Source organism: Sesamum indicum, linkage group LG7 (genome assembly GCF_000512975.1).
Source record: "Sesamum indicum cultivar Zhongzhi No. 13 linkage group LG7, S_indicum_v1.0, whole genome shotgun sequence".
NCBI lineage: Eukaryota > Viridiplantae > Streptophyta > Magnoliopsida > Lamiales > Pedaliaceae > Sesamum > Sesamum indicum.
Window position 1 is genome coordinate 10,379,826 of NC_026151.1, and position 25,484 is coordinate 10,405,309.

Here is a 25,484-nt window from a genome sequence, read left to right on the forward strand (position 1 = left end):
CCTGTGTCTTGTGAAGGATCATTGAAACTACTTCTATAAAGACCCCTTTGACAGTGCAACTGCATTTCCTTCACTTGGTTCAACCAACTTTCCTGATAATTTTTAAAGAACAGAAATAATCAGCTATCAGTCTTGGCAAAACAGTAATCAGAAAATGAAAAAAAGAATCACGGGGAAGAGTGTAGAAAACATATGGATGGGAACAATCTGAATATATACACATAAGTCCAAGAAGAGTGCAAAGTGTAGATGTATTGTTTGTGAGACCAAGAAACAAAATCTTGGGATACTCATATGAATATTTACTCCAACAACGTTTTATGACAGTCTCATGCAATGCTCATGTGATTAGGTGTAAGAAAAGTATACCAGGCACAAAACTATGCAATTTGCAATATATGAATTCTTCTAGATATGAACACCATTGCGAACTCACCAGATGACTCTCTTCTTCAGAAAGTGCTTTCTCCATCTCTTCAAAGAGAGTGCTCCATCTAATAGCATGTGCATCAATAGATGATTTGTCAAAGTGGCAAAGGGTTGAAGCCTCTGTCGTATATGAATTGTTCTCCAATTTAGACGAGAATTCTCTGGACATTAAGAGGGGAAGTTCTGTAGTTACAACAGCCCGAACTCTTTTCTTACTTCGTCTTAGCGCTGCAAGCAAGGACGAATTCCTGTTAGGAATTTATTTCACATTAAGCACATACCTCAAACCTTCGTTTTTCAAAAGAGAACTCCTACCAGCAAGACGTCCTCTGATATCTTGATTCAGAAGTTCCAACCATTGGGAAGCTACATTAGCAGCTGAAAATCAGACAAAAGTCTGTCAGAATAGTTTCATCTTACTAAACTGGAATATTCATCTTCAGATGTCAAAGCAGAATATTGCAGTATCTTGAGTATTTCTACTATAAAACATTTTTGTTGAATCCATTCTGAATGTTTTCTGAAACTTTCGAACTACCCTATATTGAAACCATAAAACAAATCAAGAAAGGAAGAAAGCAGGAAAGAACTTAACAACCTTTAACAGACGGTGAAGTAACACTGGTAAAATTTCCTGATTCCTCATTTGACAAACAGCTAGTACCCTCTGAAGCAACTGTTACAGACGATGATAACTTTAGGGCAAGCCCATCATTTTCTTTATTTTCTATGTTGCATTGTGAAGACATTCTTTCAAAAATCCTGGTTTCTTTCATATATGAATGATCATTTCTTCTTGTGGCCTCAGATTTCAAATAATTTGATTTGGCAAATAAACCATCATGTCCTGTCTGCCTTCTTTCCAGCAAGACATCTCCATGATTTGGTGCAGATCTATTCAACCCTGAACTATGCATGTCTAATGCGTACCCCCATCCACTGAGTTCGTGAGCACCACCATTGATTTGGTTACCTTGCTTGCTTCCAGAACGTTGATTCTCAGTTCTTTCAGACTTCACTAGGGCTTCTATTATAGAGTGAACCTGTTTCCTGTTTCTCACATGGTTAATGATTCCGGGATTTAGCCCACTGAGTAACCCAGTTGGAGCAGCAGCCTTTGCAAACCGATCAATCTGTTCCTTTTTTGCAAGTTCTATCTTCTTCTTCATTACATCATTGTTATTTTTCTTTCTACGGCGTGTTTTTGGTACTGCCATAGACACAGCTCCATAAGGAATAGACAGATAGTTATTTTGCTTCAACCCTTCCCAAATTCTCATTGAATCTTTTTCTTCCAGCGGACCTGAAGAACTTCCACACTCAGAATCATCCCTCAACTTCGAATGCTCACAGTTCTTATAGGGATAGAAGGGATCATTATTGATTGAACTAGACACGTCTTCAGCATTTAGATCTAAATCAAACACCCTGTTCTTTTCTTCCTTCACAGGGGCAAGAAGTTCATTAGACTCCTTAATACATGCTGGAGCATCGACACCAACCATAAGGCTAACAGGATCAGCATTAACATTAAGATCAAGTGCTCCAGAATCAGAGTTGACATCTAGATGCAGTCTATTGCTTCTTCTTACTCCTGCTTGAACTGCATCAAGTTCAAATTTTGAGTTTCTTTCATGGGAAATTTTGCCTTCTCTAATGAGATTAGCAAATGGCGTCGAAATTTTCAAAGATTAAAAAATAATTTGTCAAGCAATATCGAATAGACAAAGGAACATATTTCGCTTCCCTAAATCAAGCACGAACTGAATCGCAATTATTTCATCTTAGTATCAAGGCAACTTTGTAATACGAGAATAGTTCTCTCATTTTTGCTGCACGGGAGATTCAAATTCGCTTCAAGAATTAATCATAAGTAGGAATCTTTTTAATATGAATAAACCCAAAACTGATAAAAAGCCACATACTGGACTAGATGCAGTCCAAATTACGCACATAAAAGTTTGTATCTTGCACATCAAATGTTACGTCTCAAAACCTTCAAATTACACAATCAAGACAAGTATCCAAATAACACAGTGGACATTTACACAATAGCTACAGAAACAGGCAAAAATCACACCTTTACATCGCGAAACAGATTCAAGATCATGCATTTTCGCTCTTTTATGAGAACATTCAGATGTTTCTTCAGCTTTTCTAATGCCCCTTTTCTCTCCTACCGAAGCCTACCAGATCAAAGCCAAGAAGGATGTGAAATTAGAAAGAAATAATCCAAACAAAAGCAACTAATATATGAAGCAGTGCAGTGCAATTTCAAGATATCCAACCTTTAAGTTAGATATAGGCTTCCCTAAAGATTGATTCTGCAACTTGCTTTCACTATCCATAAATGCACAAAAGAAGTGATAAAGGAAAAAGGGAAGAACTGTCAATTCAATTTCAAGATCCTAAGCTTTGGCCTTCAAACGAAAACCAACAAAATTTAAACCCAGAATCCCAGCTTTAACCAATGAAACAAGAAGGGACTGCAAAAACAAAACCCTGGGGGCTTAAGAGAACGGATGAAAAAATTCAAGATTCTTGATTGTAATGTGTTACTAGCCTACTTTCACAATCCCATAAATGCACAAAAGAAATCAAAAAAATCTGCTAATTCAATTTCAAGATTCTGAGCTCTGACCCTTCGGACAAAACCCACAAATTTGAACTCAAAATGACAACGAAACAAGAATGGGCTGTAATAAAAAGAACAAAAGAGTGAAAAGATTCAAGATTGACTATACTGTCTTAATGGCGCATTTTGAAAAGGATGTCAAAAGTGTTAATAGGGTTCTCTCCCCTCTAACTGATATATGCAAATTAAGGAGGGGAAATATTGTCTGTGTGTGTGTGTGAGAGAGAGAGAGAGATGTGGAGTTTGGATTTGAATTTTGCAGCAGGAGCGCGCTGAAAAGCGTTACTTGTGAATCCATAGGGAATAACTTTGAGCACATGCAGAAGTATTTAATTAATATATTACCCCAAATGTTTTGATTCTCGTTTGTTTTGTATTTGTGAGGACAATTTGCACATCACCACCTAAACTTTATCATTTTAGCACATTACCCCCAAAGTAAATTTAAATTAGCCTATAAAAATTAATAAGTAGGTGTTGTCACAAAATTAAAATCAAATTACTCAATAATTTGAAAATACTTTTATTTTAAAATTAAATCATAATAAGAAACAGTAAAAATTTCAATGAGTTCATCAGAGTTCAAAGTCTCATTATGAGGAAAATCGTGAGAATTAAATAGTTTTTACTGTTAAATAATGTATATAAATTATCAATCAAATAGTCCAACGGAAGGATGATGAGTCAAATTTTGGTTAATTACATTTTGTCGTTCCAGGACTGTGTTTTATACTCTGATATCTAAATTTTTTTTTTTTGCTTTTTATATCAACTTATCGTATCAACTTTACAAAGTTTTGCACTTTGCCATTTATAATTATTTCTCAGCTAAACTTTTTGTTAAAAAAACATCACATGCAATGCACATGAGATATTTAAGGGTTATGTGATGTGAAATTTTCACATATACACATGCGGCGTTTTTCCGACAAAAAATAATAAAACAATAGTCATTTATGACAAAGTGCAAATTTCATAAGTTGAGACTGTAAATTGATACAAAAATAAGTCTCGATGACGAAATATAAAAATGGACATAGTTTAGATTAAAAAAAAATATAATTTACCCATGAAATTTTAGAGAAAGAACATATATATATATATATATACAAATAATTAAATGGCAATTTTACATAAAAATGGAAAAATAAAAATAATTCCCTAAAGATATATGGTTGTAGCAAAATAGTATCTAAATCAACGAGTTAAATGTAATTTACTCCCATATGATATGTGAAATTAGCAAATAAATTCCTGTAGAAAAAAAAAATTAGCAAATTATCCCATACATTTTAAAGAATAAAGCAATTACACCCCTATCTAAGGTTTGGATAGAAGGATAATTTACTTTATTTTTCAAAGCACAGGGAATAATTTATTTTATTTTTTTTCACAGAGAATTTTTTACTCATTTCTCATACACAGAAAGGTAAATTGTATTTTTTCCCTAAATCAACACATATTTTATCAACCAAATTCAAATTTTTAGAAACTGGTTTCAACAATTAATCTATTTCTTCTTTCTGTCTCTGCTCTCCCGCATTTTTCTCTCTAATGTGGCCGTGTGCTTGCCGTTCCGGATCTCGACTATCTGAGCCTATTTATGTTCCTTTAATATATTGTGTTTTATATTTACTATTCTTGTAATATTCTGCTTTATTTTTTATTTTGTAGATAATTTTAAGAATTTTCAAAACTCACGATCATTGTAATAATTGAGTTAGAAATCTGTTCAAAAAGATGGGTCTTGTAAATACCCAACACATCGTAATACTATTTATACATAAATATATGGAAAAAGTATTATTTTAATCCGTTAAGTATGCCTAATTTTAATTTTAGTCCGATAACTATGTCTATTTTTGTTTAGGTCCAGTAACTTACGAAATTGCTTATTTTTAGTCCTCTGGCAGATTTTCGAACAATTTTACCCCTATGCAACTTTTGAAAGATAGTTTTAGTCCATATGCACTCATAGAGGTAAAATTATTCGAAAATCTGCCAGAGGACTAAAAGTAAACAATTTTGTAAGTTATTGGACCTAAATAAAAATAAACATAATTATCGAATTAAAATTAAAATTAGGCATACTTAACAGATTAAAATAATACTTTTCCCTAAATATATTTTACTCCAAAATTCTAATGGGATTGGATGCATTAATACTGAAAGGACTGCACACCAAATACGAATAAGAATTTGTGTGATTTAATGCTAGTTATGAACCAACCAACGGTAAGTAGGAATGGGTGCTTTTGTTAGGTAAAACCAACGGTTCTCGTGCTCCCATCTTGAGCGGGCCACGTGGGCAGCTACGTGCCCTATCTAAACTCTGAAATGCTACAGTGCAGCGCCTCTATATATGTACTTTGGATGATCATCAACCCAACACCTCCATCACTTTGCTAGCTCCACATCTTCATCAACCCTCACCATTTCCTCCCAAGTTCTTGATCAAGATCAAATCAACCAGTGAGTTTTTTTCTTTATATTTAGTAGAAATTTTGTGCTACATATGTATGGGTTTATGATTACGTTGTAAATGAGTAGCATATGTGCATGTTGATATTATTCTAATTTTCTAACGAAATTAATTTTTTGGATAAATTACAACGGGCTCACTAAAATTTATCATAATTATGTATATCACATCATTGTTTAAAAAATTATAAATATTATTTTTGAATAAACGACCATCAAATAAATATCTTCTCGTGGAAGGCCATTCATTGTAGAAAGTTATTTGTTAGAAAAACGTTAATCTTGAAAAAATATTATAATTTTTTAAATAATAAAAAAATATTTATAATTATAATAAATTTTATAAGATCCGATTGTGATTTTCCTTGAATTTTTTCTTATGCATAAATTATATGTGTTAATTGGTGCAGTGGGTACTGAAGCTGAGGTTGTGATGGTGGATGGGATCCCTTTTCCTTCTCTAGTCAACGTCACCAAGCCATTGTCCTTGCTAGGCCATGGTTAGTTTTGTAGGCATGGTTACATGGAATTCTCCTAAAATTTGGGCATTTACTCATTTTTTTTATTATTTTAAAAATTATACAAGCACATTTTCATTTTACATTATAAATCTCTCTTGATATAGAAAAATAAAAGTATGTAATTATTTAAAATTGATTGAATTTTTTGTAACATGCCTAATATTAGGACTGCATGTGTAAATATAATTATCTCTAAATTTTAAATCCCTCCACATTTGGTAAGTTTGTGAGGATAACTACATAAAATTTTCTTACATTTTGGGCATACAGACAAAATTAATCCATCATATTTTGGACTCTAAAAATAATATCAGGCTCACTTAAGTCTAAGGATAAATTATTTGACACCCTTAGAGATTGTATTTAGTTAATTATACAAACGCTCTGTCTTTTGTAAAACTATAAGTACACCCCTTGAGTTTGTACTTGTGATTAAAAGTAAGGTGGAATTTTACAGAAACACTTCATGAAAGACGTTACACTAACCCTGTTTAGGGGGTATAACTGTAATTTTTCAAAGAATAGTGGTATTTGTATAATTAGGTCTAAGCTGAGGGGTACCAATGTTATTTATTTCAAATATATGTTTTATTTAGTATATAGTTTAAGTTTGATTAGAAATTTATGAAATGAGTTAACATATATATATATATTTGGGCATCAGGAATTACAGATATAGAGATACATTTCCTCCAGATTAAGTTCACAGCAATAGGAGTATATCTGGATCCCCAAATTGTGTCCCATTTACACAAATGGAAGGGAAAATCAGCAGCTGAGCTAACACAAGATCATCACTTCTTTCAAACTATCATTTCAGGTATTCTTTTCTTTTAACAAGAAATTCAAGCTTAGAGGGTGTTTGATTAAATGAACCTCACTTATCTTATAAATTATTTTTAAAACTTTTATAATATTTAATTTTATTTTAAAAATATTTTTAAGGCTGCATTTGAATGAAAAGATCCTTTGAAATTATTTGAATAATTCTAAATTTAAAAAAAATTAAATTTTAAATTCTAATTTATACTGTATTTTGTTGAATATTGATAGATTTCAAATTTTTTTCGAATTAATTAGTCATTTAAAATCATTTCTCTAAATTATTCCTTCAAATTTAAATCCATAAATCCAAATGCACCCTTAAAATATTTGGATATAATAAAATCATGGAGCTTATAAATTGCTATTAATGATAATTTTATACTTAATATTGAGAGGGTTTGTTAAAATTTTAAAGATAAGTTGGGAATTTATCTTTATTTGTTTAATTTTTTTTTTTTGAAAAAATGCGAAATATTGTTAGAACATTTTAGTAATTCTTTATTACAATAATCTCAATACATATATATATAAATGTGGAATTAATGGAAAATATTACATGCAGCCCCGGTGGATAAGTTAGTGAGGGTGGTGGTGATTAAGGAGATAAAGGGTTCACAATTTGGAGTACAGATAGAGAGTGCAGTTAGGGACCGTTTGGCAGAGATTGATAAATATGAAGAAGAGGAGGAAGAAGCACTGGAGCAGCTTGTGGAGTTTTTCCAGTCTAAGTATTTCAACAAGGACTCTGTCTTGACATTCTATTTCTCAGCTGCTTCTCCCACTGTTCAGGTAATTATTTTTCATCATTTGCACGAGACCCAAACAAGTCCTAAGCTTGCAAGGCAATTTACTCTTGCTACCTATAAGAAAATTTGGATTTTTTATTGCAATTTTTGTTGCATCTTCTTACATTATATATATACACACACCACATGTATACTTTGTAAAAAAAAATTAAATAGATAATGTAATTTTTATACATATTGCATATATATATATATGAAATATAATAGAAATCGGCACAAGAATTATAATAGGAAATTCAATAAAAAAAAGGCCTAGTATCTAGTCAAATAAATGTTACGATCAGTATTGTGTTTTGGATTGGCTTTGGACGATTGTTGCATACCTATCTATCATAGTTAAGATATCGAGTATGTGTCAACCACTCAATTACACAATGTATTGCACGTCAAATATTGCATTTAAAAATGCTGATACTTTAAGACATAACATAACATGAAATAAAGATGTGATTAATAGGGTTTGTTTGGTGGGTAGATTGGATTTGCTGGAGACGGGAAAGAAGAAGCAAAGATGGAAGTGAAGAATGGGAATGTGGTGGAGATGATACAGAAATGGTACTTGGGTGGGAGCACTGCACTCTCTCCTACAACCATTTCCTCCTTAGCCACCTCTCTCTCTCTCCTCACCTCTCAAATTGAATAATCCTCACCAACCATTTTTCTTTCATTCTACTTTTAACACTCTCATTCTCATCTTGTATTCAATAAATTAACAATATGTCAATAAATTAGTCCTTTATGGGACAGATAAGTGGTTTGAGTTCAAAGTTTTATTTACAAGGACTGTGGGTTCAAAATTTCTGAAGTGATATTCGAAGAGGTACTTCGTCTTGAGGGTCGACCACAGGATCTACCGCTCTGGGGGGTGGCATTGGTGCAGGGAGTGCTGGGGCGGATTCTCCACTAATCGGGATTAGAGACGTTCCTTTAACGACCTGCAAAGTCTGATTGTTTTCAGGTGCCTCCACAACCTTTTGTTTGTTTGCGAGATTGCTGGGTTTTTTTATGGTAACTCACGCCTTTAACTCAACTTACAACAGACGGCGCCACTTGATGTGTGTATTTTAGTTCGACAAACTTGGACCTTAGTGATGGACTTGGGCCGATCAAGCAAAAAAACTTGAAAAATGGAACCTGCAAAACAATACGTTAGCACTACGACGCTTAAGCTAGTCTTGTTCTTGAAATAAGTAATCGTAAAAAAAAAAATGGTAATGAAAAATCAAGATGTGATTAAGAAATTTGTAGAAGAAATTATGATCAGAGTGCAATTCTAAGACTAAAGCAAGAATAAGGAACAGTTTTCCAGCTTCTGAATGGTGTCCACATTAAGGGACTGAACTTGTATATATAGAGGGAGCGTCCCCCGCTGCTGTGACTCCGCACACCACCTTTATCCTCGAAAAAGGGGGCAAAATACGTGTGAATAAGACATGATTTGATCTTATCTCCAACTAATCACCTTGCAGCTAGCGCCTTTGCTTGGGAAAGAACTCCATGCATGTGGGGACTTTTATTTTGTAGGGAGTCCCTCTAGGTTTAAGAGTCCTGAGTCTTGGGGGCGCTTCCCTTCTCCAGGGTTATTCTAGTTGGGCTTTGAATGTGGACCTGTGGTTTATAAAGTATTTTATCATACCTTCCTCTTGGGTCAGGTCCATGGTCATTCTAGTGGGTTACCTTCTTCTTGGTCTGATGGGCTAAGCTTGGACTTCATAAATCTCTTTTTTGGGCCGTACACGTCAAACTCAAAGGTAACTTCAAATTTTAGCCTATCAAAATTAATAAGTATCGTATTGTCACAAAATCAAAATAAAATTACTCAATAATTTAAAATTAAATCATAATAATAAAAACTAAAAATTTCAATGAGTTCGTTAGAGTTGAAAGTTTCACTCTGAGTAAAATCGTGAGAATTAAATAGCTTATAGTGTTAAATAATGTAAATAAATTATGAATCAAATGGATGGATGATGAATCAAATTTTAGAGAAAGAATATATAGAAATAATTAAATGGCAATTTTATATAAAAATGGGAAAGTAAAAATAACTTCCTAAAGATATATGGTTGTAGCAAAATAGTATCGAAATCAACACATGTTTAAATTTTTGAAAATTGAACCGCTAGAAATTGGTTTAAACAATTAATATGTTTCTTCTTTTTATCTCTACTCTCCCACATTTTTCTCTAATGCTTTTTAATCAAATAATTATTATTTATTTTCGTCAAGAATCTTTCTCTTCAAATTTCTGCTTCGCATCATACATCGAGCCTAATTTAATCAATAGTCTCTACCAAAAATGAGAGTCAAATTAAATTTTCAATAATTGGAGTTAATTTATTATAAAATAAAAAAAGTCAATCACATATTAGAACAAATATGAATAAGGTTTTTTTTTTTTTTAATTAAAATGTGATAACTTTTCAGGGATCATCCTGTAATGGCAATGGGGAGGGTCTGTCCAGACTCGAGACCAGCCTTGTCTAATTTCACCTCGCCCAGTACCCTGCTTTACCCCACCTTGCCCATTTCATCTAAATCATTCATTTTCTCATCCAATAATATGACTTTATGATCTACAATGAATTATATAATACAAAAATACATTCAACTAATATTTTATTTTATTTAATAAATAATATCAATTTAAATTTAAACATTTTAACATAATTTTGAATCTAGAATAAATTATATAAGACAAAGTATATGTTAATCTAAATTATTACTTTCTCATCAACTAATTATTTATTTTTTGTATTTCTTATATAGAGTTTGATACATATAGAATTTTTTAAAAATTTACGTATAGTACTATTATTTTTTATTAATAATGTATTATAATAAGTCGAGACAGACGGGCCGTTATAAAATCCATACCCTATTCCATCGTTCCAAACCCAACATGAAAATTCATACCAAACACGTGCAGATTGGGACCTCTATTTTCCAAGGCCAATAACAATCTTTAGAATCATCCATCCTAGTACTATTTTTGCCTAAATATACTATACTTGCAAGTTATGATAGAATTCAATGCATTAATGCTGGTAGGACTGCACCTCAAATATGAGTAAGAATTTCGGTGTGTTGTTTGATAGTTAATCAACGGTAAGTAGGAAATTTGTGTTTTTGTTAGGTAAAACCAACGGTGATTATGCTCCCATCTTTGAGCGGACCACCTGCTAAACTCGGAAATGCTACAGTGCGACGCCTCTATATATGTACTTTGGATGATCATCAACCCAACACCGTCCGATTCTTCACATTTCTCAATTCACCATCACTTTGCTAGCTCTAGATCTTCATCACCCCACAAGATCTCCTCCCAAGTTCTTGATGAATATCAAATCAAAGAGTGAGTTTTTTTCTTTATATTTAGTAGAAATTTTGTGCTATATATGTATGGGTTTATGAGTAAATTATTAAATGTGTATATAAATATCAACCAAGTTTTAGTTTGATTATTAAAATTGAGTTCCCGTAGACAAATATGAATTCAAGTGTAGAATATTCATTTTTATTTAATTGATATTATAATAATTTATTGCTTTGTTATTTTTTGCAATTAAGTATTCATGACCCAATAGACCATTGACTTGTTTTTTTTTTTTTTATGGTTTTTTATGATTATGTTGTAAATGAGTAGCATGCGTGCATGTTTATATTATTCTAATTTTCTAATAAAATTAAATTTTTGAATAAATTACAACGAGCTCTTTAAAATTTGTCATAATTTTAAATATCATTATTGTTCGAAAAATTATAAATATTATTTTCGACTAAACGATCATTGAATAAATATCTTCTCGTGGAGACCATTCATTGTAGGAGGTTATTTGTTAGAGAAACGTTAATCTTAAAAAATATTATAATTTTGTAAATAATAAAAGAATATTTATAATTATAATAAATTTTATAAGAGTATATTGTAATTCAACTTGAATATTTTGTTATGCATAAATTATATTTGTGAATTGGTGTAGTGGGTACTGAAGTTGAGGATGTGATGGTGGATGAGATCCCTTTTCCTCCTCTAGTCAACATCACCAAGCCATTGTCCTTGCTAGGCCATGGTAAGTTTTGTAGGCATGGTTACATGGAATTCTCCTAAATTTGGGCATTTACTTATTTTTTTATTATTTAAAAAATTATACTAGCACACTTTATGATGTATTTTGCACTGAATTTTAATTATAAATTTCTCTTGATATAGAAAAAAAAAGTATGTAATTATTTAAAATTGATTGATTTTTGTGTAATATTCCCAAAATTAGGATTGCACGTGTAAATATAATTATCCCTAAGTTTTAAATCCCTCCACATTTGGTAAGTTTGTAGGGATGATTACATAAAATTCTACGTACAGATTAAATCCATCATATTTTGGACTCCATAAATAATATCAGGCTCACATAAATTTAATGACAATTTATATTGACACCTTTAGAGATTAGGTCTAGTTAATTACACAAACGCTCTATGTATTTTGTAAAAATATAAGTACACCCCTTGAGTTTGTACTTGTAATTAAAAGTAAGGTGGAATTTACAGAAACACTCCATGAAACACGTTACACTAACCCTGTTCAGGGGGTATAACTGTAATTTTTAAAAAATAGAGGTGTTTTTATAATTAGGTCTAAGCTCAGGGGTATCAATGTTATTTATTTCAATATATATGCTTTATTTATATAGCTTAAGTTTGAGTAGAAATTTATGAAATGAGCTAATGTATATATATATATATATATGGCTAAAATGCATAAAATTCCCCTATATTTTAAAAGTCAGCTAAAATCTCTTTCTATTTTAAAAATAGGCTAAAGCCCCCTATATTTTGTAAAACTCAGTAAAAAACACCCCTCCCGTTAGTAATTAATGGAAGGTGCATTACATGCATTTTGTGTGTGTGTGTGTGTGTGGTGGTATTTTTTAACTATTTTTGACCTTTTTTCTAGGTGTTCTTTTTACTAAAATGCCCTTTTTATCTTTATTTTATTTTTATATTTTTTAAATATAAATTCAAATAATTTTTAATTGTTAAATCTAAAATTATTTTTAATTAATTAATATATATTTAATTACAATAATTGTTATTATAATTATTCTTAAATAGATAAATATTTAATTATTATAATTATTTAAAATATTCTTAATAACTAAAATATAATTCAATTAATATAATTAAAATTAATTAAAAAAATAAAAAATAAAAAAACTGAACGTCGCCCCTTTTTCGCCGAAAACTTGTCTCTAAGTTTTCGGCGCCATCCAAATGATTTTCGATCGTCAATGGTATCACTCGAATCATCTTTTCAAGAGGAATATTTTTATATCTTCAATTTGAGTTTTCGTCAATCGGAGAACTGAGCTCAAGCCACAACTGTCGAACTTGTTTGTCGTTGATTCACTCGTTGTCCGGTCGAATCTCGGTCGCAGATCACCACTATCAGACTCATCTTTTCAATACGATTTTAACGAGACCAACTTCACTCATTTTGATAAAGCATTTGCAGGGATCCAATGGCGCGACGAAGACAGTGGTGGGTGTGGGGGGCCAACACGGGTAAGGGTTAGGGTGGGTGAGGTAGTTAGTTTTATATATATATAATATTTTTTAATTTTAAGTTAAATAATTTGTTGAATTTAGACCTCTCATTTTTTCAAAATTTAACAGTTGAGATTAATTGATTAGATTTAACGGTCAATATTCGATCAGAGAAAATCCAACGATTATTAAAATAAGAAATAATATATATGAAGTAAGGGTATAACAGTTATTTTATAAAAAAAATTAATACCGTTAGTTATATTTAATGGAGATGGAGCGATTGAGCTACATTTAAGAAACACCGGAGCGTTTTTAATCTATTTTTTTTTAAAAAAAAGGATTTTTAATAAACTTTTTAAATATTGGGGGGTTTGTGCATTTTAATTATATATATATTTGGGCATCAGGAGTTACAGCAGTAGAGATGCTTTCGATCGAGATTAAGTTCACAGCAATAGGAGTATATCTGGATCCCCAAATTGTGTTCCATTTACACAAATGGAAGGGAAAATCAGCAGCTGAGCTAACACAAGATCATCACTTCTTTCAAGCTATCATTTCAGGTATTCTTTTCTTTTAACAAGAAAATTCAAGCTTAGAGGGTGTTTGATTAAATGAACCTCACTTATCTTATAAATTATTTTTAAAACTTTTAAAATATTTAATTTTATTTTAAAAATATTTTTAAGGCTGCATTTGAATGAAAAGATCCTTTGAATTTATTTGAATAATTCTAAATTTAAAATTTTTTAAATTTTTCGTTCTAATTTAAACCCATAAGTCCAAATGCAATCTTAAAATATTTGGATATAATAAAATCATGGATCTTATAAGTTGCTATTAATGATAATTTTATACTTAATATTGAGAGGGTTTGTTAAAATTTTAAAGATAAGTTGGGAATTTATCTTTATTTGTTTAATTTTTTTTTTTTTTGAAAAAATGCCAAATATTGTTAGAACATTTTAGTAATTCTTTATTACAATAATCTCAATACATATATATATATATATAAATGTGGAATTAATGGAAAATATTACATGCAGGCCCGGTGGATAAGTTAGTGAGGGTGGTGGTGATTAAGGAGATAAAGGGTTCACAATTTGGAGTACAGATAGAGAGTGCAGTTAGGGACCGTTTGGCAGAGATTGATAAATATGAAGAGGAAGAGGAAGAAGCAGTGGAGCAGCTTGTGGAGTTTTTCCAGTCTAAGTATTTCAACAAGGATTCTGTCTTGACATTCTATTTCTCAGCTGCTTCTCCCACTGTTCAGGTAATTATTTTTCATCATTTGCACGAGACCTAAACAGGTCCTAAGCTTGCAAGGCCCTTTACTCTTGCTACCTATAAGAAAAAAAATTGGATTTTAATTTTTGTTGCATCTTCTATTACATTATATATACACACACACACACACACACACACACCATATATATACTTTTTTTAAAAAAAATTAAATAGATAATGTAATTTTTATACATATTGCATATATATATATATGAAATATAATAGAAGCCGGCACAAGAATTACAATAGGAAATCCAATTAAAAAAAAAAGGGCCTAGTATCTAGTCAAATAAATGTTATGGTCGATATTGTGTTTTGTATTGGGTTTGAACGATTGCTGCATACTTATCTATCATATTTAATATATCGAGTATGTATCAACCACTCAATTACACAATGTATTGCACATGGAGTGTAGCATTTACAAATGCTGATACGTTAAGACATAACATAACATGAAAAAAAGATGTGATTAATAGGGTTTGTTTGGTGGGTAGATTGGATTTGCTGGAGACGGGAAAGAAGAAGCAAAGATGGAAGTGAAGAATGGGAATGTGGTGGAGATGATACAGAAATGGTACTTGGGTGGGAGCACTGCACTCTCTCCTACAACCATTTCCTCCTTAGCCACCTCTCTCTCTCTCCTCACCTCTCAAATTGAATGATCCTCACCATTCTTTTTTCTTTCATTTTACTTTTAACAATCTCATTTTCATCTTGTATTCAATAAATTAACAGAATGTCAATAAATTAATTTTTATGGGACAGATCAGTGGTTTGAGTTCAAAGTTTTATTTGTAAGGATTGTGGGTTCAAAATTTTTACGATATTATAATTTTTTATCCTTAATTTAGAACGGTGTTGATATAAATTTAAACTAACAATTAAATTAAAATAAAAGTAGAAAATTATTAAATTCCAATCTATAATACACCTATATAAATAGACGATATATGGAATGGGGACTTTGAATTGTAATTTAGTAACTGAATCACTGTATCTACAATTGATGTGGAGAGAGAATACCAAAGTTTTTTATTGTAATGATTAAATCCGATTCTAATGAAGTTTAGGAATAAATCATTGGTTCAAGTAATGAAATACATGGTACTTGGACGGAGTGACACTTCTTTTCCAGGTGTAGAGGAATCAGAACCTTTAATCTGGACGTTTGCACTCAATCCAATACGTATAATTAATTAATAACATAAGTTCATAATTATTTTTATATTTATATATGCATCAATTCCCGACAAATCCAATACTATATGTGTCAAAATTATAAAATTTACAGTATCGAATGTTTTTTTTTTTTTTTTGTATAAGATAAAAGCTAAAAGTGCAACATATCTGTAATTATAAGATTAAAAATAAAATTTTGACGACTCATAGTCACAAGGAATCGCAAACAGTACAATGAAATAAAAAATTTTACTCAAATTAAATTTAATCGAACAAAATTCATTACAGAATATTTTTTATTTGTTATATGATTAATTATTTTTTTTGAATTATATATCAATCACACAATAAATATATTATATTTATAATACAATAAATTCAATTAAAATTTATTACACTTATCATATAATTAATTCAATTTCAACCAAGCTCAAATCAAACATATCCACCTAAAAAGAACAATTCTTTCCTTGTATTAGTTTCATTTTCTAACTACCAAAAGCAACAAAGACAGATGCAACTAAACCACCTCGTCAGCCAGACCACCGTCGCCGGACTCCACCGGCTCCTCCGCCAGAGACCGCCGGCACGTGGGGCACGACGAATGCGAGGACAGCCACATATCCACACACCTAACATGAAAGCAGTGGTAGCATTTCGGTAACACTCTTATCTTCTCCCCATCCAAGAACTCGGCGAGGCATATGGGACAGTCCGTGAACGAGACCCCAGTCTCCGACCCATAAACTGCCACCGGAATCCGGCGGAGCAGCTTCTTCTTGAGGCCCTTTCTGCCGAACCGCGGCGGCGCTTCGGCAGTGGCGTCGGAGTTCGCCCTCCCGGTCCACCTGAGCACGAGTCTTACTATTGAGTTTATACCAACGGCGCATACTAGAGCACACAAGAGGCCTGCGATGATGATCACCATGTTGGTATCGGACCTCGCCCCTCCTCCATTACTCGGCGGCTCGTCCAGGAGTAACCGGTGGCGCCGGAGAGAGAAACTCATCATGGGCTTCGCAACTCTCAATTTCTACACGTCAGGGCTTCAAAATTTTCAACCACTATGGATTTCTTTGCACCAAACAGACTGCAAATCGGACGACAAAGGAAACAGAGAGCAGAGAATTCATTTTCACGACAGAATCACAAGTGGGTCTCTTGTTTTTTCCTTCTCTCCAAGGCAGCAAATTCACAATCTTCCCAAAGGGAAGAAGTACATAAACATCATCAGCTGCTCTGTTTTCAACCTGCAAAAATTCCAAGAGAGCAGAAGTTTGCTCCCTCCAAAGAGGCTAGAGGGATAAAAATTACCAACAAAATGAGAGTGAGAGAGAGAGATTTTCTGGATGTGGGAAGGGTTCGGGAAATGTAGGTTGTTTTTGAACTAATTATTAGATCATACTTTAATCTATTTGTAGTGTAGTTGTTATATAATTGACGTGATTAATCACATGAAAAGTATATCATCTTATAATTAATTTTGTTTAACTAAAATAATTTGATTAAGATTTTTATTGTGGGAAAAATACAATTCCAAATTTGATTTGATGGGACGTGAATCAATTGTATAATTAATATAAATATTTAAATGAGCGTGGTGCGGAAGACCTTTCGGAGTTGGGAAGAGGATGGTTGAGAATTTTGATAATGATACCTTATTCCACTTAATCACAATTAGGTTATGGGAAAATGCAAAAATGCTAATTCTTAGCACCAAATCCTTATCCCTTCTCCGAATTGATGGCTCAAGAAACAATTCCTTTTGCATTTTGCTTTCATTTGGGCCCATTTATTTATTTACTAATAAATATAATCTGATATTTTTAAATTAAATAACATTTTACAATATTCAGTACACAATATATTGATATTTCTAAATCGACCAACAAAGAAATAATTATTACTATTAAAACTTCAAAGTAGACTCAATACTTATATTCATAAAACTCGATTGTACGATTCATTTGCTTCGTTCATATACATCAATTATATAAACTTGAATAATATATTTAAACAAAAAACAAACAAGAAACTAGTTGTGATTTATTAATTATTAAGAGTGATTAAATACATCAATAATTTCATAACAACAAATACAATCAATGGAAATTAAATAAACAAGAAACCATGTATGGTTTATTACATTATTTGTCGTCTCAAAATATCAAATGTTGATTAAATACATCTAAAAATTCAAATAAAAAAATATTAGGAAAAAGCAAATAAGTAAAAAAAAATATTATGAAAGTAGACATATATTCATATTTATAAAATTTAAATTACAATATCTAATAATAAAATCTCAAACTTATTATTTGAAAAGAGCTGATTGTTCAGCCACTAAGATCAACATCAAGATTTGATAATTACTAGAGATGGTGTGCAGCAGCTATGCATTAAAAAACACATTATCCTCTTGACATAAATGTCTATCATTAAGCTTTGTTCTGATTCTTCAAATTAAAAGGACCATGTGTCAAATAAGTCTATCCATAGATAGGAAAAATTCAAGTGTCATGTTAGAATTATGACTATCTTTTTCTTTGATATATATATTGATCCGGATTTAAATTCGTGCGACCTCCATGGTCAGATGAACTGGTCTTTCAAATGGTTCAAGGTCGCTAACTCTCCCAAACTGATGTAAGGGTCTTGATAAAAGAGAAGCAGATCGTTAGGCTTACTTGGGTGGCCTCAACTAAGACCCTCGATGCGCTTAAGTCAGAAGGTCGAGTAAGCAGGTCGTTGTCGAGCTAACGAGCCTGAGCGATCTAAAATAAAGAGGTGAGTAGAAACAACGTACCATAAAACGCATTGAGCATGGAGTATTTATAACGTCAAACAGGGGATTTGATTGTCCAATAGATGTCTGCCACGAGTTTCGGATTGTCAGGGTTGGGTCGTTGGATCCGATCCGATTAGGAAGACACGGGTCTTCCAGGTGAAATTGCAATTTTTGAGGCATTTTAGGAGCAAAATAGTCTTTTTCAGATAAAATTGGGATTATACCCATTATATATATATTTATACTATGAACTACGATGATATTAAGGAAAATAAAATTTCAAAATTTAGAAACCAAATTGTAAATATTTAGATTTGTTTTAAAAAATTCATATGCCCAAGTCAATTGAAATTTTAAATATTAAAATTATGGGATAGGGTAACAATTTTTTATTTTTTTTATGTGAGATTTTTGTTTTTGAGCGAGCAAAAAATATTGAAAATACCTTTAAAAATTACAATAATATCGACACAGGACAATAATCTACATATTTTTATTTGAGTTTCGTCTATTTGAATCTCAAAATATTTGATTTGATTATTTCATCATACTATATTAAGTTCGTACGTGAATATTATTCAAAGAAAGGGACTTACAGATGGCATGTGGGATAGGGCAAATTGCAACATCTCAATTGTCAAACCACAAGTCCACAAAATTGATAGCTTGCAAACATATGTTGTGAAAATTATAGTGATCACAAATAATTGACATTTCTTCAACTACTTTTCCCTAACATTTAATGAATTTCATGTCCTTTCGTTAGGTCTCAGGAGAAACAAATGATTTACAGTTGATGACATGAAACCTTCACTATGATTATTGCGGTCCATTTCGGACAGAAACGAAATATGTGCAATAAAAATACATTAAATAGTAAAATACATAAATTTTGTGCGGTCGGAAAATACATTAATATTTTATGTTTACAGATTTAAGTTTTGCTTATTAGGATAAATTAATAGACCACTCATCGATCATTGATAACTGTATTGTAAAATCATTTTACATTTTCTCCCTGAATTATTTTTAATTATACATTTACCCCTTAAATTATTATATATCCTAAAAAAATATTTGTAAATATTATAAAATATACTCAATTATTTTTCTTGAAATAAACAATTGCAAATTGTAATGTAATAAAGCTTTCTAGAATTATTTATTGCATTATTTTCAAGTTCAATAATTGCCTTTTTTTAAATTATTATTTAACTTACAAAAAAAAAATATTATGGCTAATTTAATTTCATAGATGGTCAAACACATTATGATATAAATATTTTATTTCATTTATTTCTCCAATAATACCGATTGCTGACCCACATATTTTCTGATTCATTTATTTTCAAGAAGTTGCTTATTATTAAAATCTTTGCTTTTAATGGAATAATGTTTGATTCCTAAAGGTCTAAAATATATAGTTGTCACATGAAACAAATACTAATTAGTCATACTTAATGAGATTGTATTTAGTTAATGTCTCATTCACCGTTAGAAAATAGTTCAGTAGCTACGAAAAAATTAACTTCAGACTAATTAGTAAATGAAATTCTTGTTGTTAATTTCATTAGTTAATACAAAAAATTTTATTTGTTAATGAATTCAACAACGAAAATTTAGCAATGAATTATTTAATATATATATATATTAATAATATAGATTGACAACAAAAATTTTATTTGCTAATTAATTTGATGCTGAATTTAGTATTATTTTTTTATAATTATTTAGTTATTTTCTTGTAGTGATTTAAATTGAATTTGAAATTAATGAAATTTGCTGTTTTTTTAAATATAAAATCTAAGTAATTATAATTATTGTGCGTCATGCATTAATTTGATGGAAAGGAATGATTAATTAATTTTATGAAATTTAAATTAATTGCAATGATTCTTTATTATAATTAGGAAACATATATATATTAGCAAGGATAGGCAGTTTGTGTACTAATTACGTACGGAGAAAAGAACTCAAATTTATGGGCTTAATACTATATAATTAATTATTCCTATAAAAAATATATATTTATAATTAATTATTAATTATAAAAGAAAAAGGTGAAGAGGAAAAAAGAAAATGAAGATGATTGGAGTGAGAATTTCAATTTTAAATTGAAAACAACACATTTTGTCACATGGACTCCATTTTAACCTAATTTTGAGAAAAAGGAAAAAATATAAAATAATAATTAAAAAATCTTAAACCCTAAACCTTAGAACTTTCTTGAAATTGTTCAATCAAGAATTGAACTAGGGTTTTCGGGGCAAAATAAAACTAGAAAAAATAAAAAATAATTTGAAGAAGATATTCAATAGAATTTGATATAAAGATAATATAGCGTTGGTTAGTTTTTTTTTTTTTTTTTAATAATATATCGATTCATTACATCATTCAATATATACAATTCAACATCTATTTCAATACATTAATAATTCAAGTCGATGTATATATTTAAATGAGACAAAGAAACAACAAATTATTATCGAAATAGACATACACCTACATTCTTGAACTCACAATCTTTTATAAATGAGATTTCAACCTTATTGATCAAATAAGGCCTTCTCGAATGCTAGTTAGATTATTTATTAATAAGTCCCTCGAAATCTTGAAATTAACCGAAACCCTAATTTTTCATCCATTAATGGCCACCTTGTACAACATTATATGCCCATGTAAATTCCATTTTATTTAATAATGTGATAATTTTTTTAAATAAAATATACAATAACATCTTTATAAATATAATATATATTAAATAAAATAAAAAATAAAATAGAATTTACAACAAAAAAATTCATACGGATGCCCACACACATAAAATGAAGTACATCATAAAGAAATTTATCAAGAGAAAAATAAAAGGAAAAAAAAAAAAGAAGTGCATCAAAAGAAAAACTTTTTGCTCCCCACCTCCCAAGAACATTCATTTCAACCCCCCAGTTATCACCCAGTAGTAAAAGAAGGAAGCAAGCAGTCTTTCTCTCACGGCCTCTTCCAAGAACCAAAGGACAGTTAATCTCAAACTGTAATAAAAGAGGAACTCTTCTTTTTGTTAACCACTACTATAACTAGAACCATTCCCACATACACACACCGAGTCGCAGACGCCACAGTCTCTCGACAAATGCAAGATCCGAACTCCAAGAATTTGTTGAGCCAACCGCCGCCGTTTTCTGCGGCAATGCGGCCGTCCCACCACCGTAGAGCCCACTCTGAGGTCAACTTTCGGCTGCCGGAGGACTTAGATCTGGTTTCCGACCCCTTTGATGCGCCGGCCGGGAGTTTCGAGGAGATGGGATCCGAGGATGATCTCTTCTCTACTTACATGGACATCGAGAAGATCAGCGGTGGCGCCGGCGGTGGATCTGGTGTTGGTGACTCCATTCTCGACAATGCGGGTGGCGGGGCGGGGGCGGACGATGGTAACAAGAACGGCGGCGCTGATGGTGTAGCTAGGCCGAGGCATAGGCATAGTAATTCGGTGGACAGTTCGAGCCTGTTGTTTAATGAGAGTAGCATTGAAGCTAAGAAAGCAATGGCTCCTGATAAGCTTGCTGAGTTATGGAATATTGATCCTAAGCGCGCCAAAAGGTATTTTCTTTTGCTTTTTTTTTCTTTTTCTTTTTTAATTTTGATTTATATTTAATTATGAGTTTTCTTACACATATATGTGTGTATGGATTGTTATCTTGAGTTTCTGAGGTGAATTTTGGTGGATTTACTTGTGTTGGAGTGGATCTTGAAATAGATCTTTGTGAGTCTTAAGGTTTTAGTCTACCAAGTTGACTGATGTTTTACTAGACTGCAATGGAACTGCATTGTTCCAAGGAGCTGGAATTTCGTTTTATTTTTAAGTAAAGGGTTGGATTCTTTCTACGGTGCATTAGCAGCTTCTCGGAATTGTGCTTTGATCTGGATTGATCTAGGCGATGGATTCATGTAAATTCTAGACCGAGATTCATAACTGACACTACGGCTTTTGTTTATGTTGTCTGGATTATTAGATTATCATGTAGTGCTTGGTCGAACATCGAGGATCACATGTTTGTCTTACTAACCGTTTTCATTGTTTTTGATTGTGAGGTTTCAAGATCTCGATTCGATGTCTGATTCAAACTTATTTTATGATTTCTGTAATGGTCTTATTTGGAAATTCAACTGTGGTCATCATTATTTTGATGGTTTCATCGTGACCAACATATTACAACCGAACCATTCAAGTATTTATCGTTGTTCATGCCCTTGTCTGGTCGAGTACTTCATTGCTGTCCTATCCAGTTGTTTTTAGCATGCTTGAAATATGTTTCTTTCATCAATCGTATTGGACTCTGTTGTATAATTGACTAATGCATCGGTAATATTACACAGGATTTTGGCGAATCGACAATCTGCTGCTCGATCAAAAGAGAGAAAGGCCCGTTACATATCTGAGCTGGAGAGAAAAGTTCAGACACTTCAAACTGAGGCCACAACTCTGTCTGCTCAGCTGACACTGTTCCAGGTATTTGTCCTGAAATTGCCCCCTTCTGTTACTACTTAAGGCATTCCATAAACTGATGCTCTAGTTGGTCGGAACAGAAAGTTTTGATCTGTAGTAACATGGTTCTATACTTATTCGTATAGCAAATTACTATGAGTGGACAGGATCATAAATCCTAGATTCTGTCTACATATTGATATTGCCAAATCTAGTACCACAAACCTTAACACAGTCAAAATAAAGGCAACTAGCATGAATGTGGTAATATAAATTGCCAGATTATGTTGCTCCAACAGACAACATATTCTTGAATTTGAGGTTTATAAAGAGTTGATATATATGTTTCTTTCATGTTGTGGGTGTTTCTTGTAAGTTCCTCTTTCTTCTGTTTTATTCTTTGACTTTCAAACAAATATCCATCTGTTAATGAACAAAATCCTTTTGTTAAAAATAAATCTTGGGCAAGTGTAAAGAAACTCATCTTTAAGTGTTGGAACTCGAGCTTGTGCTTTTTTCTGAACTTTTAGTCTGGACCAAGTGTGGCCAGATTCAAGCTAATCACATCGCAAGACATGGCAAGTAAATTACACTTGTAATATGAATGATGTATAGTTTAAGAACATCCACTAATCACATGATAAGTGTAATAAAAATTATTAACTTGAGATAGGACTGATGGACTTCGGTCTTCTGGTCACTAGTACATGTTCTTGTACAACGTGGTTACGTACATCGAGCAGTTTAGGCTTCTGGGTAGGAACTCCAAATGAGAAAAAGTTCTCAAGGAAAGAACTTCTCAATGATCTTAATTTTCTTCCATTGTATTACAATGTTGTACTGCCTTTTCTGTGTAAAACAGCCTCCCACATTTTGTCCCCAGGATGTTTCAGTCTTTGCGGTCTAATTGTTAATTTCTCCTGTAATAAAACAGGGTCTTGTGTCCCATCTTGTGACAACCTTTGCCCCTGCTATCGGCCTTTAAGAAAACATCTAGAGCCTTGTCTTAAAAATGTTGGAATAGCAGTAACTATATATGCTTTAAATTGAGAACTCTGAAAAGAACGGTAGAAGGATTCCTGATGGAAGAGGCTGGCAGAATCGAAATCTTTCCCCCAATGCTTATAAACTTTTTGTATAAGGATCTATATGCTAGTTGTTGACATCTTTTTATTTTCTCAATTCAATCAAACTTTTTCTATCGCAGAGAGATACGACTGGACTAAGTAATGAGAATACGGAGCTCAAGCTTCGGTTACAGGCCATGGAACAGCAAGCTCAGTTGCGTGATGGTAAGAACAAATGCATCTGTACTTTTTGTTGATTTATTTTAGTTGTTTTAGCAAATATTTATGATGTAGCTGTTTAAAAACGCAGCCCTTAACGAAGCACTGAAGCAAGAAGTAGAGAGACTCAGACTTGCTACTGGAGAAATATCTTCGACTTCAGACACGTTCAATTTGGCAATGCAGCATGTTCCATACAATCAATCCACCTTCTTTACCTCTCCACCCCAATCCAGCCCAAACGAGAACATACAAATGCAGCAATTTCATGCCGTCCCGACGGGCATGTCGAGTCATCAGCACCCGATGCTTTCAGCTGCTCACGTACGGGGCCTTGCTGACTCGTTCCACCAGGACCCTCTTGGCCGTTTCCAAGGTCTTGATATCGGTAGCCGAAGCTCTCATTTAGTGAAAACTGAGGGGCCGTCTATCTCCGCCAGCGAAAGCAGCAGTACATTCTGATATTTTCAGGTTCTCTCCCAATTCGTCCCGGTGATCCAACCCTATTTGTTTTAATTGTTAATAGACTGACACCGCTGTTTTAACATCCAGAGTCACCTGATTTTTTCATTTTTTTTCCTTTTACGTTTAACTGGGGTCTTAGGTTTTCGTTAGCATTCTAGGTTCGTCGATGTTGTTCATTCTTAATCGTGGTGGCAATTGTTTCCAGATTTAAGTTGTTCGTCCGACTGAAAAGTCATTTGTTGTTTTTGTGATCACATCTTTGTTCTTGATTGCTTCACTTGTCCCGTGAAGCTTCTCGTTCACTGACTGAGGGGGGACTCGGTCTGATAATCATTGTATGTCTAATGTAATGAGAACTGCACATTATTCATTAACTAGAACGTCTGCCCGTCCGATGTTGTAACCTAAGTTCACCTACTAACTCCGTCGTTGTTCTTGCTATTAAGTCCCCAATGTTTTCTGGATACCTGTTGTAACATCAGTAACTTCAACATTATCGTGCTATGGTTCCCGAATGTTTTTGAGGTATTCTTGTCAGTCTTCAAACTCTTCCCGACAATCATGATAATCATATACAAGACACACACACACACACACAGCATTTGAGAGTACAAAGATGTCTGAACAATGAGACAGTTTTGCTGGTGTAAGGGGACAAGAGAAAGGCCCATATAACTACCTAATATTCGCATCATGTTACCATATCCTCTTGATGTTTGACACAATCCCAGAAAATCAAAATTCTT

At 32.2% G+C, this 25,484-nt stretch overlaps 5 protein-coding genes across 8 annotated transcripts in view; 3 read left to right on the forward strand and 2 right to left on the reverse strand.

Annotated features, from left to right (window-relative positions):
* The window catches only part of LOC105166978, a gene marked incomplete in the record, with an annotated part of 4,169 nt that extends 825 nt beyond the window's left edge, over positions 1-3,344 (reverse strand). The window contains 6 exon segments of the mRNA XM_020695558.1: positions 1-92; positions 437-657; positions 745-807; positions 1,028-2,032; positions 2,510-2,615; positions 2,718-3,344. Coding sequence (XP_020551217.1) covers positions 1-92; positions 437-657; positions 745-807; positions 1,028-2,032; positions 2,510-2,615; positions 2,718-2,777 — 1,547 coding nt within the window.
* Positions 5,414-8,464, forward strand: LOC105166979 (probable chalcone--flavonone isomerase 3). Of its 2 annotated transcripts, none has more exons than XM_020695562.1 (5): positions 5,414-5,536; positions 5,956-6,045; positions 6,731-6,886; positions 7,454-7,680; positions 8,155-8,285. In XM_020695562.1, coding segments are annotated over exons 1-5 (492 nt in total). In that variant the 5' UTR covers positions 5,414-5,535; the 3' UTR covers positions 8,173-8,285. The 2 variants fall into 2 exon arrangements, with proteins under 2 accessions (XP_020551221.1, XP_011084819.1); XM_011086517.2 differs by having other exon boundaries at positions 5,433-5,536; positions 8,173-8,464.
* On the forward strand, positions 8,578-15,273 carry LOC105166981 (probable chalcone--flavonone isomerase 3). Of its 3 annotated transcripts, XM_020695561.1 has the most exons (6): positions 8,578-8,655; positions 10,834-11,052; positions 13,213-13,262; positions 13,655-13,810; positions 14,294-14,520; positions 15,014-15,144. In XM_020695561.1, the coding sequence occupies exons 2-6, from the start codon at positions 10,892-10,894 to the stop codon at positions 15,029-15,031; spliced, it is 612 nt and encodes a 203-aa protein (XP_020551220.1). In that variant the 5' UTR covers positions 8,578-8,655; positions 10,834-10,891; the 3' UTR covers positions 15,032-15,144. The 3 variants fall into 3 exon arrangements, with proteins under 3 accessions (XP_020551220.1, XP_020551218.1, XP_011084820.1); XM_020695559.1 differs by lacking the exon at positions 8,578-8,655 and having other exon boundaries at positions 10,855-11,052; positions 15,032-15,273; XM_011086518.2 differs by lacking the exons at positions 8,578-8,655; positions 13,213-13,262 and adding an exon at positions 11,681-11,770 and having other exon boundaries at positions 10,922-11,052; positions 15,032-15,265.
* LOC105166982 (RING-H2 finger protein ATL73-like) lies at positions 16,094-17,102 on the reverse strand. Its single transcript, XM_011086519.2, has one exon. The coding sequence runs from the start codon at positions 16,726-16,728 to the stop codon at positions 16,237-16,239; it is 492 nt and encodes a 163-aa protein (XP_011084821.1). The 5' UTR covers positions 16,729-17,102; the 3' UTR covers positions 16,094-16,236.
* LOC105166983 (transcription factor RF2b) lies at positions 21,422-25,254 on the forward strand. Its single transcript, XM_011086520.2, has 4 exons — positions 21,422-22,101; positions 22,879-23,011; positions 24,195-24,279; positions 24,365-25,254. The coding sequence occupies exons 1-4, from the start codon at positions 21,635-21,637 to the stop codon at positions 24,733-24,735; spliced, it is 1,056 nt and encodes a 351-aa protein (XP_011084822.1). The 5' UTR covers positions 21,422-21,634; the 3' UTR covers positions 24,736-25,254.